The sequence below is a fragment of the Hemiscyllium ocellatum genome, chromosome 24, assembly GCF_020745735.1.
Source record: "Hemiscyllium ocellatum isolate sHemOce1 chromosome 24, sHemOce1.pat.X.cur, whole genome shotgun sequence".
Lineage (NCBI taxonomy): Eukaryota > Metazoa > Chordata > Chondrichthyes > Orectolobiformes > Hemiscylliidae > Hemiscyllium > Hemiscyllium ocellatum.
This window is the reverse complement of record NC_083424.1, coordinates 14,096,115-14,115,055: the sequence shown is the minus strand read 5'-3', so window position 1 is coordinate 14,115,055 and position 18,941 is coordinate 14,096,115. Positions and strand designations below refer to the sequence as shown.

General features: G+C 41.8%; 1 protein-coding gene across 1 annotated transcript in view; it reads right to left on the bottom strand.

The window, feature by feature from the left end:
* Nucleotides 1-17,713, bottom strand: part of foxn4 (forkhead box N4) — a 37,996-nt gene extending 20,283 nt beyond the window's left edge. Inside the window, exons 1-2 of the mRNA XM_060843932.1 lie at nucleotides 17,703-17,713; nucleotides 16,980-17,077 (exon numbers count right to left, since the gene is read on the bottom strand). Of these exons, the coding sequence (XP_060699915.1) occupies nucleotides 16,980-17,059 (80 nt within the window). The 5' untranslated portion in view covers nucleotides 17,060-17,077; nucleotides 17,703-17,713. The remainder of the gene's footprint in view (nucleotides 1-16,979; nucleotides 17,078-17,702) is intronic.
* Between the last annotated feature and the right edge of the window lie 1,228 nt (nucleotides 17,714-18,941).

Genomic DNA, 18,941 nt, shown 5'->3' with positions numbered 1-18,941 from the left:
TAAACATAAGTTTAAACTGCAAGTTGATGGTACTACTTCGACTGTGGCCAGATCTTTCATTAAGGTTCTTTTTTCTCGATGATTCTTCCCCCATCCGCCATGAGTTATAGTTGACCTTAAATTCAGTTCCTGGGGAGAGTGTAAGATGCAGGTCCTAAGATAGGGGCTATGGCATCACTCAACATCATCAAAGTTCCTGATCAAGTTATGAACAAAGCATTTTATTAAGAACCTGCCATGATGGATGTTGTATAAGTTAGTGGTTCTGAAGGGATTAATGTTCATGCTCCATCAGCTGCACTGATTCTACTCATATCACACAAAATCTGTGGGTAGACACAAGAAGTTTGGCTCTAGCTTTCAGAGAGAGCAGATGTAGCTATAACAACTCCCCTAAGGTCCTACTAATTATACCTGACCAATAGTATCTGTACTGTTTAGGGAGGCATTTGTTGGACTACTAACCCAGAAACCTGGGTAATGACCCGGGACCCTGGGTTTGAATCCCACCATGGCAGATGGTGGCATTTGAATTCAATAAAAGTCTGGGACTGAGAGTCTAATGATGACCGTCATTGATTGTTTGGAAAACCCCATCATTAATGTCCTTTAGGGAAGGAAACTGCTATCCTTACCTGGTCTGACCTACGTGCAACTCCAGACCCACAGCAATGTGGCCGACTCTTAATTGCCCTCTGGGTAATAAATGTTGGCAGAGCCAGCGATGTCCTCGTCCTGTGACTGAAGTTTAAAAACTCACTGCAATGACACAATAAACTTCTTGATATCTAAGAACACGGCCTCTATTATAGCGACTCCATGATGGTGTATTCTCTCCAATTAACATGCACAGGCCCGAGACAAAGTAAAGATAATGAAGGATTTGGTGGCAGTGTACAATTTCACAGCCCCACATACTGGTAGAGGTAGCAAATACCACAAAGGTACCAGGAAGTGGCATCTGGAAAAAAATACATTGTTATACCGGTGTGGATCTGACCTCCATCAAAAAAAGAGAAAATCCATTAGAAAAGAAAATACTTCAAGTCAGTGAAAAGAATCAATGCTTTAAAAAGACACAGACAGACAGCTAACAGCTAAAACACAACAGAGAGAGAGAGATACAGCATCAGCTATGGAGGCAGTAAAATGACAAGCACAGCACTCCAAAGGCAAAACTTCATCCAGAAGCTGATAAGAAGCGCAGGCGTAAATGTTTGGATGAGGAAAAGAGAGAAAGTCCAGTTACACTTAGAAATGCTAAGGCCTTCGTGATGGAGACTTTGTGAGCAGCATCTTAAGGCTCCACGATGTAAAGTTAGAAATACCCCAGGGGAACAAGGAATAGTGAAAGGGCCTGAAAAATATTTAGATTGGAACCACAGCCTCGGAAAGACCTCAGCATTTATTTAAACTGAACCCAAGCGAATTTAAAGCAGTTTCGTGTAAGAGCCTGGTGAAAGAAGAAATGTCGAGGAAAATTAAAGGTGTAAAGGGTCAGGGCTCTATAATTATACTGGGATTTTGATGAAAGATTTATGAAGGCCACTGCCAGAGGGCTTTACTTTGAAACTCATGTCGAGCAAAGTGACTGATATTTTGGATTATGCAAACTGGGAAAACATTCCGCTACAAACGTATGGAAGAACTCCATCTTGCCAGCAGAAGGCAGAAAATCCTGAGAAGATGTGTGGCATCCACCATTTTAATTGTTCAAAAAGGGAAAACCCTCAAAAAGGTTGGAAAACCCAGTAAGCCAATACAAATTTAGAAAGAAACAATTTTACAAACTCGAAAGAAGTAAATTACTACAGAGCAGTCAATAATATTATTTAAAGCTTTATTGAAGAACTCAACGCAGTATTATGGAAATGCGGATTTAAAAAGAAGAACAAATAAAGGCAATACTGCAGTATCAAGTCTCACAAGTTTTACGATTATTCAACGTAAAATAGTATTGGCATATACAAGAGTACAAGCTTAAAAGAATGGCACATTTATAGTAATACTGAGATATACAGACTTAAATATCTTTGCGGGAATACACTTAATGGTAAGGTCCTAGGGAGTGTTACTGAACAAAGAGACCTTGGAGTGCAGGTTCATAGCTCCTTGAAAGTGGAGTCACAGGTAGATAGGATAGTGAAGAAGGCGTTTGGTATGTTTTCCCTTATTGGTCAGAGTATTGAGTACAGGAGTTGGGAGGTCATGTTGCGGCTGTACAGGACATTGGTTAGGCCACTGTTGGAATATTGCATGCAATTCTTGTCTCCTTCCTATCGGAAAGATGTTGTGAAACTTGAAAGGGGTCAGAAAAGATTTACAAGGATGTTGCCAGGGTTGGAGGATTTGAGCTACAGGGAGAGGTTGAATAGGCTAGGGCTGTTAACCTCCCTTTAGAGGTTTATAAAATCATGAGAGGCATGGATAGGATAAATAGAAAAACATCTTTTTCCTGGGATGGGGGGAGTCCAGGACTAGAGGGCATAGGTTTAGGGTGAGAGGGGGGAAGATATAAAAGAGACCTAAGGGGCAACCTTTTCATGCAGAGGGTGGTACGTGTATGGAATGAGCTGCCAGAGGAAGTGGTGAAAGCTGGTACAATTTCAACATTTAAAAGGCATCTGGATGGATATATGAATAAGAAAGGTTTGGAGGGATATGGGCTGGGTGCTGGCAGGTGGGACTAGATTGAGTTGGGATATCTGGTCAGCATGGACGGGTTGGACCGAAGGGTCTATTTCTGTGCTGTACATCTCTATGACTCTATAACTGGAATGAAATAATGATTCCTAGTAGATGCAAGGTCAGAAAAGGACTATATAGGATACAAGATTGGACTTCATGGTGATGACAGTTCTTAAGTTAGAACATCACTTCAAAATTAAGCAGCCACCAAAGCTGGGCAATAACACTACGCAGTGGGTACAATTGAAGTTGGCACGATTAACAGATGAAACATCAAAGAGGCTACAGACATTTTGAAGATGTCCCAGGAGCTTTTGATAAGCAATTCTATTTAAGAACAATAAAATTCGTGAAAAAGCAAGATTTAACACAAGAGTTTCGCTTCCAGCAGAAACTGTAGACCTTTACAGATTTGTGAAAAAAATGTAAATTTGAAGCTTTGAAATCAGAATTCATAAGAATTAATTGTTGTTGGAATTCCATGAAACTTTGTCAGATTTTGTATGGTCCAAGAAAGCTTCAACTTTTCATCAATATATTCAAATTGTGCTGAAAGCAGAAACCAGAAACTCTTATAGGCAAATCCTGAGAGCAGAAACCAAAATATTTTCAACCAGTGAAAGAATCTATTCAGTTTGTATGGTATAGACAGCTTCTAGAGAGGCTTATGACAAGCCTACACAGAGAACAAGACAAAGACCTAATGCTGAAACCAGTGTCAGCTTTGAGATTAGCAGGACTCACAGGTACAAACAACATTCAACCATCACTAAGGAATATTACATATTAAAAACTGTATGTCATTTCTAGTTGATGTAAGACAATGTTACAGAACAGCAAAAGTAATGCTGGTCACATATGTAAAAAGAAATTCAAGTAGGACACTCACCACTATTAGACAAGATATCTACCTGAATTGGACAAGATGCCTCATTGAAGACACCCAAGCCAGAAGACACAGAGTTAATCTATGTCAATGAAAATCCTGTTGATTTTGTGCTTAATACAGGACCAAGTGTTATTGTCCTATCAGAACAGTATCAGTGTACAGTGATAAGACTGCACAGGAGTAACTTACGGAGGTTTAGGAATGCTACAAGGGGCACTATCACACAAGGCCCATGACAGAGTTGAAAATATGCACATTGTTCACATTCAAACAGCTCCACTTTTGAGTTTGCATACTTGTCTCGACCTCAGTTTCATCAGTATACGTGGATGTAATTGACAACTTCTCAGAGTCCAACTGATTCAGAGGCTAACTGCTGTCCAAACACTGGTCCAGAATCAAACCATTATGTACTTCACTTAACTTCCCAATCTCATAGCAGGTGTGAGAAAGAATCCAGTGAGATCACTTCAAGAAAAAGATAGATTTTTTTTAGATTTTAACGGCAAGGGTAGATATTAGAACAAAGTGGGAACGTGACATCGAGACGGAGAATCAGCCACGATCATATGGAATGGGAGAGCAGGCTCAAAGAGCTGCTCCTAGTTCCTATGTTTGCATAAAAGTTCTATTTAACATTGTCAACACAGAGGAAACCACCGCCATCACAGGACTGGTGAAAATGTTCAATTCTCCATCTCCTAAAACAGATGAGTTAACGAGTTGACAGGGATCGTGCTGAGTAAGGAGTGGCTTTTCAGGAATGCAACTTAGAGTTGAAAAAATGGTTCAGTCAAACAACCCAAAGGTGACTGAAGATATATAACTTATGCAGCAACCCAACAACTTATGGAAGGTAATGACTCAATGGGAGACACACCAACATTCTCAGCTTCAGGACAGCGTCAAGAAGAAGAAACTGCCTGGTCTAAGCATCTGGGATTTTGCAAAAAAGAAGCTATCTCTTCCATTTTAGAAGGTGATTGCCTGTTCCAGAAATCCAGGATACTACAAGAATTAAAAAAAATCAATATTTCAACAGAACAACTGTCTTCTGGGAAATTCAGGAGATTGACGTTCCACCACATACAGTGATGAACCAACAAGAATACCTACACAGCAACTACATCCTTTGTGAAGGATTTTCAAGTGAAAAGAATCATCGAGCCATGGACACATCCATAGATCAGATCCGGGATCAGCATTCCTCAAGCAAGGAGCCATTGATTCTTCCAAGTCTGAAGAAAATGCCACTCTGAGAAAAAGTGCCAAATGTCCCCACCCACATTTGTGAAGTTGGAGACTTGGTAAAGTTGTATACATGATTGTAAAATGGGTTAACTATGCAGAAAAAAGCTCAGAGGGAGATGAATAAAGTTCTGAATGTACATGCTAAATTGCCTACAACCATTCTATTGCTCTCAAACACAGTCTGTGGGATAGACACAAGAAGTTCTAATTTAACTTTTGGAGGGGCAGATGTATCTGTATCAGCTCCCTAAATCCTTATAGTAATGTCTGTCCAAATGTATTTGTACCTATTTCTATCGTGCAATAAACCTTTTTAGAATTCAAGAACAGTGCTCCTTCTGTAGATACTCTAAGATGGTATATCCTCGACCATTAATTGTTACTTCCAAGACAAAGCAAAGACAAAAGGGACTGATGGCAGGGAACTACCAAAAATGACCCTTACCCCATGCCACATACTGGTAAACATGGCAAATATTCAAGGTACCAAGAATGAGCATCTGGGAAATGCAGTTAGCCAGATGCACGAATGGGCACAGATGCTAGAAATCCTAGGCAGGCCTGACGGTGACCTGTACTTCAGCCGGCAGCAAGTGGGAGAATACGGGTGAGTCGGACACCGTAGGGAGCTGGTGGACAGATAGGGAGGCGAGTTTGGGAAGTTAGTGCAAGGAAACTTGCCAGGGCTCATGGTGAGATACTCTCCAGGAAACTCACCAAAAATGGCACAGCCAATTTCTGATAAGATTTAGCCATGGGTCCCCTTCACCCAACTCTTCTAGGGGTTTAATATCTCCCTCATTCAAAGATGTATAATATGGACTGTGAACACTTGCCAGTATCTCTCAGACTCTGCCATTGTAATGAATGAACTGATGCTTGTTGTTATGTCTTTGAAACATGAAGTAGTATGTTCAAGTAAGGATATGGGCCAAGTGCAGGCAAGTGAGACTAGTTTAGTTTGGGATTATGTTCAGCATGGACTGGTTGGTTCAAAGGGTCCAAATGTTTCCATGCTGTATGACTATCTGACTCTATCAGCAGTATTAATATGGTTCAGAGTATGATTTTAGGGTTGGAGAGATAAAGTACAAGTAATGGAGGCTGAGTGAAATCCTCAGGAAGGCATAATGCCCTCATGAGAGACTTGAAGACTAAACATAAAACATTCCTCAAAGATTTAAGTCTTAGTTCACATCTACATCTGCTTTTACTTTGAAAAAGGGTATGTCAGCCCATCACAATCTCTGTAATCACTTTGATTGTCACCGCCCCACTCTTCTTCTGAAGATGCTGATTGATGCTGAGCTTCAATACCTCAGCGATAAACCAACACAAAGACCTAAATTAAATGGTTTGTCTCATGCACAATATCACATCCAGATTTCCTGAACATCAAGGGATTCGGAACGTTACAAAATGCCCTGATGAAGACATTCTACCAAACTGAAGAAGGTTATCCATGAACCCTGAGATGACAGCTGCTGAAAAGAAAGGCTTCCATTTATATGGTGCCTGTCATGACCACAGGATGGTCCAAAATGCTTTCTCGTCAATGAAATACCCTTGAATCATCTTTTCACACAGCAAGATCCCACAAACAGCAACATGAAAATATTTAGATGATCTGTTTCTATCATTTCAATTAAAGAATAAGTATTGGTTAGAACTCCAGAGATAACTCCCTGCTGTTCTAAGTGATCTATAGGTCCACCAGAAGAGGCAAATGGGATCTCAGTTCAACATCTGACATGAATGACAGCATTACTGACAGTGAAGCACAGGATTGGGTCCTGCAGTTGATTGTCAATTTTCATTTTTAGACTTAGATTGGGACTTGAGTTCACAACCTTCTGACTCAGAGGCAAGAGAGGTACCCAGTGATGTCACACATGTGGTAGGTAAAAGTTACTAGTTTGGCTGCAAGTATGAGACCATCCCCTGATATATCCAGAGTTCCATGCCTAATCCGATCACATTAATGGCAATATGGAAGACACAAAGCAAGTGTTCTGCTGCTGGCATATCCTACTGAAATGAAATGCTTCCAATTAATCCTTATGGATACTGAAGGTCTTTTGGAACTTGCATATTTGAGAAATACCAGAAAATCAGGAATGCTGCTCAAGCTGAGGAAACCGTGTTCTGTAGATGTATGTTCACATTATGACTGCAGGAATCCATTTGATAGTAAATTAAACTGCTCATCTATTGTCCACTTAGTGAAGACTTAAACCCACATTTGATGGTGGTCTGATTAACTAAATACCGTCCTCTGGGTTTGGAGGGAGAGAAAAGAGACTGTAATTGGCTCTTCTAGGTTTGAAGGGAAATTCCGAACGTGTATGGCATGTAAGACCAACATGGTAACCCTCATAGCTGAGGCAGGCTGGTATAATTCAGAGGAGAGCATCATTAACCAATCAGTCTGGCTCACTAATTCAACTTGGAAGGAGAACCTATCTAGGGCTGTTTCACACTGTAAGAACAGTCAGTGTTAAAGAAGGAGGTGTTTACCTCTGCCCTGTATTTGGTTTCGCTAGTTTAGCTAGTTAAACTTCAGCACCTTAAGCCTTGGCTCTGGGAGCCTACCTGCCTCAGCATTGGGTGGGTAGCAGCTTTAACTCTGAGTCAGATCATGGATTCAAACCCACTCCATGGTCTTGAGCACATAACCGAGGCTGACAGTCCAGACAGGGGTATCATCCTTCATGTGAGATAAATCCTAAACCCTGCACTTTGGGTTGTAGCCAATTATTCACCTTTAGGGCAGAGCTTGATGCCGATGAGCCAGTGCCGATGACAGAGTTGAATTAATGTATGCAGAATGATTAAGGTGTGATTCAACACTTCAATTGTTTGTGCCTGTTCAGCTCCTTTCAGAATCTCAGCTTCTTTGACACAGGTTAGCAAATTCTGTCAGTGTTCTCCATTTAAACAGATATTAATTTTTGTAAAGAATAATAAATGCAAAACACAAAAAATAAAATGATTTCATTCACAAAAGGCCGCTGTATTTACTGTACACAGCCACTGGGACTCAGCAACATGCATTGAAAACTCCAAATGAAACTGGGAATGGGACTGGATTGTGCAGTAACTATTCATTCACCTGGATCTGACTTTGAAACCAGCCTGAATGGTGAAAAATAGTTTTCTGTCTCAAGTATCCCAGTGAAGTGAAATGAATCTGCAGCAATGATGGGAGGTGCAGTGAAAAGTAGATTGTGCTAATGATCAAATACTAAATCAATTGTAGGGAGGCTTTGAACAGTCCTACCATTGAACCAAACACTCCCAGACTTGATGCCCAAGGAACGTGTGCTCATAATACAGCCAACCAGGCTGAATGTCAACTGATAAATCATTCCAACACATGCCAATAGTAGGCAGGAATAGCAGGAGAGATTTCTGGTCAGACATATGATAGAAAGGAATTGGAACCTCTCTCATCACCATCCACAGCACCAGATGACAACATCCAGATTAAAGTGTGTGTCACCACAACAGGTCAAAGACTCTTCACTGGTGACTGAATGGTCAGTCTGATTCAGATCAGTGCCAGCAACCTGGGCATTAATTCTTTATCTGGCTGAGTGAACTGGGACCCTAAATTAATCTAGTTAAAAATCACACAACACCAGGTTATAGTCCAACAGGTTTAATTGGAAGTACACTAGCTTTCGGAGCGACGCTCCTTCATCAGGTGACAGTGGAGGGCTCAATCCTAACCCAGAATTTATAGCAAAAATTTACAGTGTGATGTAACTGAAATTATACATTGAAAAATTGATTGTCTGTTAAGCCTTTCATCTGTTAGAATACAGTAATACTGTATTCACACTGTAAATTTTTGCTATAAATTCTGTTAGGATTGAGCCCTCCACTGTCACCTGATGAAGGAGCGTCGCTCCGAAAGCTAGTGTGCTTCCAATTAAACCTGTTGGACTATAACCTGGTGTTGTGTGATTTTTAACTTTGTACACCCCAGTCCAACACCGGTATCTCCAAATCATGAATTAATCTAGTCCTACTTGCCAACTTTTGGCCTATTTCCCTCTAAACCTTTCCTATTCCTATACCCATCCAGATGTCTTTTAAATGTTGTAATGTATCAGCCCCCACAACCTCGATTGGCAGCTCATTCCACACACGCATCACCCTCAGTGTGAGAGAGTTGCCCCTTAGGTCTCTTTTAAATCCTTCCCCTCTCACCCTGAACCTTTAGTTTTAGACTCTCCTATTGTGAAAAAATGATCTTGGCTATTCACCATGCCCCTCATGATTTTATAAACCCCTCAGCCTCTGACACTCCAGGAAAAATAGCCCCAGCCTTTTCAGCCTCTCCCTCCAACCCTGGCAACATTGTTTTCTGAACCCTTTCAAGTTTAACAACATATTTCCAATAGCAGGGAGATCAGAATTTATCTCATGACAATCTCACCCAAGCATAAATGACGGTGATAAAATTATTCCAAAACATCTGAGAAACAGTTTGCAACCAGTCACAAAGAAATTGGATGAATGATGTAGATTATCCAACAATGGGTGTGGACTTGTGTATGAATATAATGATTTTTCTTGGTCAGTTAACCACATTTATACAAGAGGATCTACATTCCAGTGTGACTGTTCCTTTGCTTGTGACTTCATTTGCTGAGAGATCTCTGGGTGTGAAATGCAGTGAAGAGCTGCAACTACCTTCTATTCCTCTCACCAATGTCTTTCACTTGGCATCACTGCTAAAATAGCTTACCCCCTTCGACAAAGATATCTTGTCAGATTATTAAATCTATTCTTGTCCACTTTAACAGGATAATTTTTTTGTTAAGTTCACATGAAATGGATATTTATGTCAAGAATATCATCAGTTCTTCAAAGAGTTGCCTCCATTCTCATGGTCACTGTGACTGCAGTAGCTATTTTAAACTTATGAGACAAATTATTATTGCAAGATGGAGATTTAAAATGGATATTTTTAATTGTTGATTCCCCCATACTTTAGCACTTGTCTGCTTTAACAGTACAAATTTTTTCTTAAGTTCATATGTAATGGATATTTATGTCAAGAATATCATCAGTTCTTCAAAGAGTTGCCTCTCCGCAAAGTATTTTTTGACTTAAATAATCCTAGGAGTATGGTTTTGTTAGTCACTGTTTGTTGGCAGTGGGGACACGCAAGTGACTTATCCTCAGGTTCTCAGTCACTGTTTCTGTTCACCTGGACTCGAAGAGGAAGAGGAGTGAGGGAAAGTCAGATTAGACTTACTCTCCAGTTTTCTTTACTTCTAATGGTGCAGCAATTAACACACATTCTGAGATTTACCATGAAATTGCATCAAGCAGCCTCCATCACCCATTCTCCTCAGAGCCCTGTGCCCTGATTTTATTTTTTGTAGGGTGGAAAGACAAAAAGAAACAGTTTCAATTGCTACTCCTGATTTTTCCCCTTCTCCACCCTCCCCCAAACCCCAGATGTCAATGTCAGGTATTTAGATTTGTAAAAGGTGCTATGTAAATGCAAGTCTTGACTTTTAATTCTGTTCAACTCCTTCCACAATGGTCAAGCTTATGTGTATGGAGCTGTACAGTTTTCTTTTACTGACACGTCCACTAGAATGATCTGGATCATTTTAGTCCCTCAATTAGTCAACCATCACTCACAGCATCATGACTGAGACTGAAAGCTTGACAAAGATGGGGTTGCAGCTACATAATATGTAGGAGATACGTAGGCCATTCGGCCCAGCAAGTTCCACTCCATCAACAAGATCACAGCTGATCTGACAATCCTCAACTTCATTTTCCTGTGTTACCCCAGAAAACCAACTCTCTATGATACCATGAGCTGGTGCTCCAATGTGCCATCGGTTACATATATTGCACCCTTCAGGGTCATAGTTTTCACAAAAACTGAAATATCATCTCACGCCCGCTGATACCTCAACCATTTACAGACGCCCGTGGTGTCAATCTCCTCTCAGTTGTTGAGGGAAGGAACCACTTGCACAATGCAACAAAAAGTAAAACATAATTAATGCCTGTGCTATCAGGAAAACCTTCACACTCAATACAACCCAGGTGGGCAGTCAACCTCTCCATGACACTCGGCTGTCAAGATGTGCACTCACCTTATTTCAGCTTGGGGCAGAGACATATACAATATGCACAGTATCATGCCTGCCACTCTAGCTGATCTGCAGGGAACAGAGGGTGAGAATTCATGATAACAAAACTTGAATCAAAATGAGAGATATGTTGTCCTTCAATAAGTATGTGTTATTTTCACTCCAAAAAGAACAGGTTTATTTAAAACAAAACAGTAGCTTTTTCAGCTCAAACAACACAGCTTTTTGGGAGGATGATGAAAGTAGGGTTCCAATGGAAAACAGCAAGTGGTGTTGTGGGTACAATTTCATTTGGTTCAGTGAATGCGTATGAAAATATTCTCCAAGGATTCTATGACCACATTCATATAGAGTATGGTTCACACATAGAGCAAAATGTAAAACCTTAATGCTTCCTTATATAAAGAATACCAACGAAAATGCTATAATATTTATTTAATTTACAATAGCAAATATTTAAGCAATTTTCTAGATCTTGTCCAAGCTTTGGTCAATTCTGATTTGGTATTTAAATGTATAATGACTAAACAAGGTACATATAAAGTCAACACTCTCAAAGAATTATGCTCAAATAAAATAAGTTTGCTTTTTAATTGATTGTACCTTTTTGAAAAATATATTTTTGTTCGAACATTGAGATTACCATGAAGGGAGTGAGACTAGCTCAGTGCAGTAGCCAAGTCTGACAGCATGCAGGCTCTGAATTGACAACTGTAGAGCTACAATAATTTCGCTCAGCATAGTAATCCAGCTTCCTTACAAACATTGGACTTGGCCACTTCTTTGATCTGATTCCTTTGACACTCTCTGCAGCAATCACCATTGAAACAGGGCCATCAGCCAACAAGGGACTTAAGCTTAATGATAATTCTTTGCAATAGTTTTCTGTTGAAAGGACATAACTAGGTTATACGTTTGGCCTTGGCTGGATCTAATTAGATGATGTGTGTCATTAGATAGAACAGCAGAGACAAAATACTCCACTTTCCTTATAAATTCTCTCACAAATTCTCTCATAATAGACCATCCAATATTAAATATCTAAGGTGAACTCTAATGGAAATCTGCCTTTTTGCACTAAATGACACCCAAATTTATCGTTAAAGAGGATTTACTTTATTATTATTGACATTACTAACTTTTTTCTTCAATTGTTTACACACAATACCAACAAGTCACTTTTAAACACATTAATACCACATTTATATGTTATGCCACCTCAACAAATTTGACACAACTCTCCACCTCCCCTGACAGAATGGAGAAAGGTTCAGCAGACACTTATTTATATGAATGCAAAGGTCTCATTTTAGGTAACTCCTTTAAAATCACAAAAGTCTAGTTGCAAATACTTGTAAACACTATCTGTTTTACGCTTTTTAGGCAGCATTGCAAAATCAGAACTTCCCATTGAGCAATGTTATAAGTGAAGCATCCTGCATGACAAAGAAGCTCCATCATTTACCGTGACACAATGCAGGACTCAGCAAATAGCTAATGGGGTTCAACAACTTTGCACTGTCTTGAATGTATCCATTTGATATTAATGAATTTCATCCAATCAAATAAGAACATTTTCTCAAGGGCAAAGTAAATATCACATTAAGACCAGAAAAGGAAATCCAGTTTCATTGTGAAATTAAGTTAGGACAGAATGCAATCTTTTCTGAACCTGCCAAATGTTACCGCAGTCAGGCAGCCACCTCTCCAAATGCATGCTCAATCAATTATTGCGTTACATGGGTGACACGGTGGCTCAGTGGTTACCATTGCTGCCTCACAGTGCCAGGGACCTGGGTTTGATTCCTGCCTTGGACAACTGTCTGTGTGGAATTTGCACATTCTCTCTCTGTCTGCGTGGGTTTGCTCTGGTTTCCTCCTACAGTCCAAAGATATGCAGGTCAGGTGAATTGTCATGCTAAATTGTCTATAGTGTTAGGTGCATTAGTCAGAGGGATATGGGTCTGGGTGGGTTACTCTTCGGAGGGTTGGTGTGGACTTGTTGGGCCGAAGGGCCTGTTTCCACACGATAGAGCATCTAATCTAATTGGAACCTCTCTTACAAAAAAGGTTCAGATAAAAATCACTGCAGGTTTTTAAACAGTATTATTAAAGAATTAAGATGTCATGAAGCATTTGATACAATTAATGATGTGATTGACTGTTAATTAGACAATAAATCTGTACCAGCAACTATTCAAGAAGAGCAGCAACCTTAATGATTAATTAACATTTTTGACTAAATCACCGGGTTATGGGAAAAGTGCAAGGGAGAAAGATTCATTAGGTTGTTCTTTCAAAGAGCTATCACATGTAAGATGGGCCAAATGGCCTCCTGTCTGATTTTAAGCAGTCTTTGCTGGTGATATTATGTGAGAAAGAAATGTCAGGCAGGGCACAAGGAGATCTCTTGGCTAATTGGATAGGATGTTTAATACCAGCCTCAACTATGGCCTTGATCAAAGGCACGAATCACAGAAAGGCAGCTCCCAAACTGCAGAACTGCAGTACTGCACTGGAAGGCAGTGTTAGCATATCAGTTCAAAGCTTCACTGCAGAGTTGATCCTATAAACGTCTCACCACATAGTAACTCCCCCACCAGATCGACTGGACTTTACTCAACACTATTTTGATGTTTAATTTCTTACTAGTAATATACACTCAAAGTGAGTGCTATAAGATTCTTTTAAATTCAAACCTAGCTATTGTTTAGGTGAATTTTTCTTTTCAGTTTTATGAATTTTCTCAAATTTGATCCAACCAGCATCTCCCCATGCAGGAAATATGAAGGTGAGATCACCCCGAGCTATCTATCTTGCCAACATATCACGTGTTAAATTTCATAAGAAGGCACATGGAATACTTGCCTTTATTAGTCAAGGTATAGCATTTGAGCAGGGAGGTTATGCTGCAACTGTATGAAATGTTGGTGAAGCCACAGCTAGAGTATTGTGTTCCGGAATCCACATTATAGGTGTGATGTGATAGCACTGAAGAAGGTGCAGAGGATAATTACCAGGCTGTCGCTGAGGCTAGAGAGTTTTAGTTATGAAGAGAGATTGGACAGGCTAGGGTAAATTTCTTTGTGAAATTAAGTTAGAACAGAATGACAACCAATGGCTTCATGACATCTTAATGCAGAGGGGATTGGGAGGGACATAATTTAGATGTAAAACATTATTGGGAGACGTAGAAAAGGTAAACAAGATGGAAGGATCAATGACTAGCGGTTAAAGGTTTAAGGTACTGGACAGGAGGTTTCAAGGAAATGTGAGGAAAAATCTTTTACTGTCATAGAGTCAGAGAGATGTACAGCACGGAAAGAGACTCTTCGGTCCAACCCGTCCATGCCAACCAGATATCCCAACCTAATCTAATCTCACTAGTCAGCACCCGGCCCATATCCCTCCAAACCCTTCCTATTCATAAGTTTGGTGTCATCTGCAAACTTACTAACTATACCTCCTATATTCACATCCAAATCATTTATATAAATGACAAATGACCGACCTTTGTGGCACTCCACTGGTCACAGGCCTCCAGTCTGAAAAACAACTCTCCACCACCACCCTCTGTCTTCTACATTTGAGCCAGTTCTGTAAACAAATGGCTAATTCTCCCTACATTACATGAGATCTAACCTTGCTATCCTGTCTCCCATGGGGATCCTTATTGAATGCCTTACTGAAGTCCATCTAGATCATGTCCACCTCTCTGCCCTCTTCAATCCTCTTTGTCATTTTTTCAAAAAATGCAATCAAGTTTGTGAGACATGATTTCCCACGCGCAAAACCATGTTGTCTATCCCTAATCAGTCCTTGCCTTTCCAAATACATGTAATTCCTGTCCCTCAGGATTCCCTCCAACAACTTGCCCACCACCTTCACCCCCAACAACCTCCGCATACATCACATCATCCTCTACCATTTCCACCACCTAAAAACACACCCCACCATCACAGATCTATTTCCCTCCCCACCCCTATCCACTTTCCATAAAGACCGTTCCCTCCATGACTACCTGGTCAGGTCCATGCCCCCGAACAACCCACCCTCCCCTCCTGGCACCTTCCCCTGCCACCGCAGGAATTACAAAACCTGTGCCCAACACCTCCCTGCTCACCTGCATCCAAGGCCCCAAAGGAGCCTTCCACATCCATCAAAGTTTCAGCTGCACGTCCACACGTCATTTACTGTATTTGTTGCTCCCGATGCGGTCTCCTCTACATTGGGGAGTCTAGATGCCTACTTGCAGAGCGCTTCAGAGAACATCTCCGGGACACCCGCACCAATCAACCACACCGCCCCATGGCCCAACATTTCAACTCCCTCTCCCACTCTGCCGAGGACATGCAGGTCCTGGGCCTCCTCCATCACCACTCCGTTACCACCCGACGCCTGGAGGAAGAATGCCTCACCTTCCGCCTCACTTTCCAACACCACTCTAATGCTGACTCTGATCTCCAGCATCTGCAGTCCTCACTTCCACCACCGACATCAGGTCTATAGTTCGCCGGCTTGTCCTTACCAACTTTCTTAAATACTCAAGAAGGTCAAGTTTTGCTCTTCTAAGCTCAAGTCTAGGCCCAACCTAATCAACCTTAATTCACAAGACAAAGCCTTCATGCCAGGAATTAGTCTATTGAACCTTCTTTGAACAGTTTTCAATGCAATTAAATCCCTCTTTTCACCCAGAGGAAGGTGGTAATCTGAAACTCACAGTCTGCAAAGGTGGAAGAGGCAGAAATCCTCATAAAATTGAAGAAATGTGCCCCTATGGACTAAATGCTGGAAAATGGGGTTAGAATAGTTGGATGCTTGTTTTGGACTGGCTTGGAAATGATGGGCCGAAGAGACTTCTTTTTGTACTGTAGACGTCTCTTAACTCTAAAAGTTCATCAACACTTTCTCAATTGGGGACTGGAATTAAATGCGGAACTAGCCAGCAACACTCATCCTACAGATGAATAACAAAGCAGGAGTAGGCCATTCAGTCCATCCGTCTTACTCCACCACTCAAACAAGACTGCGGTCTCAACTCCACTCGCCCCTCACCGCCCTTGTCAGTACTATCTCCCAGCCTGGAATATATTCAATGAGCCAACCCCCACTGGTCTCTGTGGAAGAGCATTCCTAAGACCGGACAGAGCGCCAGACAGAAGAAATTTCTCCTGAAGTGGGACTTTCCCTTGCCTGGGAGTAAGTCAAAGACACACTGGCACCACATCAAAGCGACTGCGGGCCGCGGCGGGAAAGGGAGCCGGCCAGTGAGCTCTCAGACACGGCCTGGGAGCTGAACTTCAGCGGGGCCCGAAAAGGATTACCAGAAATCGTTCCAGAAACAAAACATCGCCGTCAATCCTTTCCCATCGCTATTCCATTGCACAACAGACCTGTCCCGCCTACTTCACTCCGTCCCAGAAGTTTTGGGGGTGGGGAGGTGAAACCTATTTTGGAGAGAGTCCCACTGCTGTACAGGATTGACTCAGGTCAACGGAATGGGAGGAACTGACACCTTGTGGGAGAACAGGAGAGAGGGATGGGCTGGGAGGCAGTGGAATGGTCCAAACGAAACGACTCTAAACAATACCCCGGTATCACACCCAGATTTATCCAGTTTCCCATTTCCATGGCTCGATACTTTCATTTCTAGAACGGTGTTGTCGTTAAAGTGAAGTCACAGCAACCCGCCCCCAAAAGTTCAGAATGGGAATGAAGAATTTTAAGAAAGTTACAGTAGGAGGCCATTCGGCCCTCTGAAAGATCTGACCGCACTCTTCTAAACTTGAACCCCTTTATACTTGCAGATTTAATTTTCTTTTGACTGTTTTCTGTTGAACCTATTCGCGCCATGCGTGTGAAAAATCGGGTGTTGGAAAACATTTCGGATCGCGCCATATCTCATATAAAGTGTTAAATGTGAAACCACAGCGAGAGAGACCATGACTGCCTTTTCTCTTTAGTAGTGATTGCTATTTATGTTAATCCCCCCACCCACTCCCTCAGCGTGTCCCCGACTTTACCTGTAATCCTGCGCTGAATGATCATGTCCCGAAGTCCTTAGTAATCCTGACATCTCCGATCTAATCTCGTTTTCTATCATCGCCTTCCAGAGACTGTACTGGCAGGGAGAAAGCAAAATTATTTTAGTTACCATTCGTAGCTTTTAAATTGTAGCTATCCAGCATTTCAGCAAAACCATTTCATCCCAAAGAAACACCCCCGCCCCCCAATAAAAAACAGGCAAACATTCGAGTGTCAATAAACATCACCAATCGAACAGATACAGTCGCTGAAATAGCAACATTTTAGACTATGGAGTAAATTAATTCCACTCCTCTGAAAGAGCAAATCCTTCCAGTTCTGTTCAATGCACAGGTGCGACTGTATTAAGACAAAACTGTACAAAAGAAAATAAAGCAAACAAAATAAAAGCCACGGTGTGTGGAACTGAAAATCAAAGCAATCACCTTCACAGCAGCAATTAGCTAATCATTAACCGGATTTCTTTTTGTTTTTTTTTTACAAATCCCTTCGAAACTCCACGCAACTCTCTCTCTCTCTCTCTCTCTGTCTCCTCCCTGTCCTTTAAAAACACAAAGTTTCAAAGTTGCATTTAGACAGCGAGGGAGAGGGAAGAGAATGTGAGCTGGATTAATGCAACACAGTTGCAAGAGATTTTGGGTGTTTTTTTTTGTTGTGTTGCGGAGGGCTTTTGCAGAGAGATGCTGAAGAGCTTTCTGTACCTGCAGAGATTTCCCCAATGCTGCGATCTCCTCTTTTGAATTTTTTGAATCGATACAAACGGTTTTTAAATTTCCCGGCGCTGGAAGGCAGCTCTCCCGGCGCATGCGCGCAGTCTGGGGATTCTTTTTTTGGATTGGGGGGGAGGGGTGAGCTAAGGAGAAATCGATTTAATCGAGATTTACGATCAATCCCACACTGCGATTTCTCCTGATGTCAACCCAGGCCAACCCCCCCGACCCCCCAGTCGATCCTGCAGGGGGAAGGGGCGGGGAGATGTGTGGGGAGATGCAGCCAGGAGTAAGTTCACCCCCTTCTCTCTCTCTCTCTTTCCAAATGGATACAGTTGAAGAATCCTTTTTCACTCCAAAATAACAAAGCTTCCTTTTCTTTTGCAAACTCCAGCAGAATTAAATTGCCATCGACTTTGGACTGAGGCTTTGGCACAGTCTCCACTCCCTGGCAGCTGAAATTACAATCGCTTTTCCAATTATAACTTTTTTGTTTTTAAAAAGAAAAGTTATTTCTGCTTTTTTTTGTTTTTGTTTGGGGTGGGGGGGAGGTTTGAACTGCTTTGAGCTTTGCTCTCCCTGGTGCTGGAAGCTCTCTCTCTCTCTCTCTGTGCTGACAGTTGGAGATAGTGAGTGAATGAATGACTGACTGGCTCCTGGTACTGGGCATTGATTCTCACACACGCTCCCGCCTCCCCGCCCCAGTCCCCGCCGCTCTGCCCGCGCCTTCCTCCTGGTTCTGCCTCCGCGGGAAAGGGCGGTCAAACTGGCGGGGGCTGTGATCCCGGCAACTTCCTCCCTGCTCCCCCACCGTCACCCTTCTTGTGGAATATCTTAAATAAAACCAAAAAAAAGTCAGGATTTTCTTGTTTGCTTTGGGGGGAAAAAAAACTCGCAACACCAGCGACTCAAATAGTACAGCAGGTTCCTATAACAACCAGCGATAGTTGACAAGATCCCCATTCGCAACTATTCTGCGAATTACTTTTCTATAGTATTTAGCGCTCGCATATCGCAGAATTGTTCCGGGTGCAGAAGGAGGCCATTCTGTCCATCGTGCCTGCACTCGTTCTATCCCTTAGTGCCAAACTCCTGTATTTCCCCCCCAAAAAACCCTGTACACCATTTCTATCCAGACGATCATCCAATGCCCCTTTTGAATGTCTCAACTGAACCTGCCCTCCAATCCCTGCCCGCCCAACCCCCCCCCCAACATTCCCAGGGAGCGCG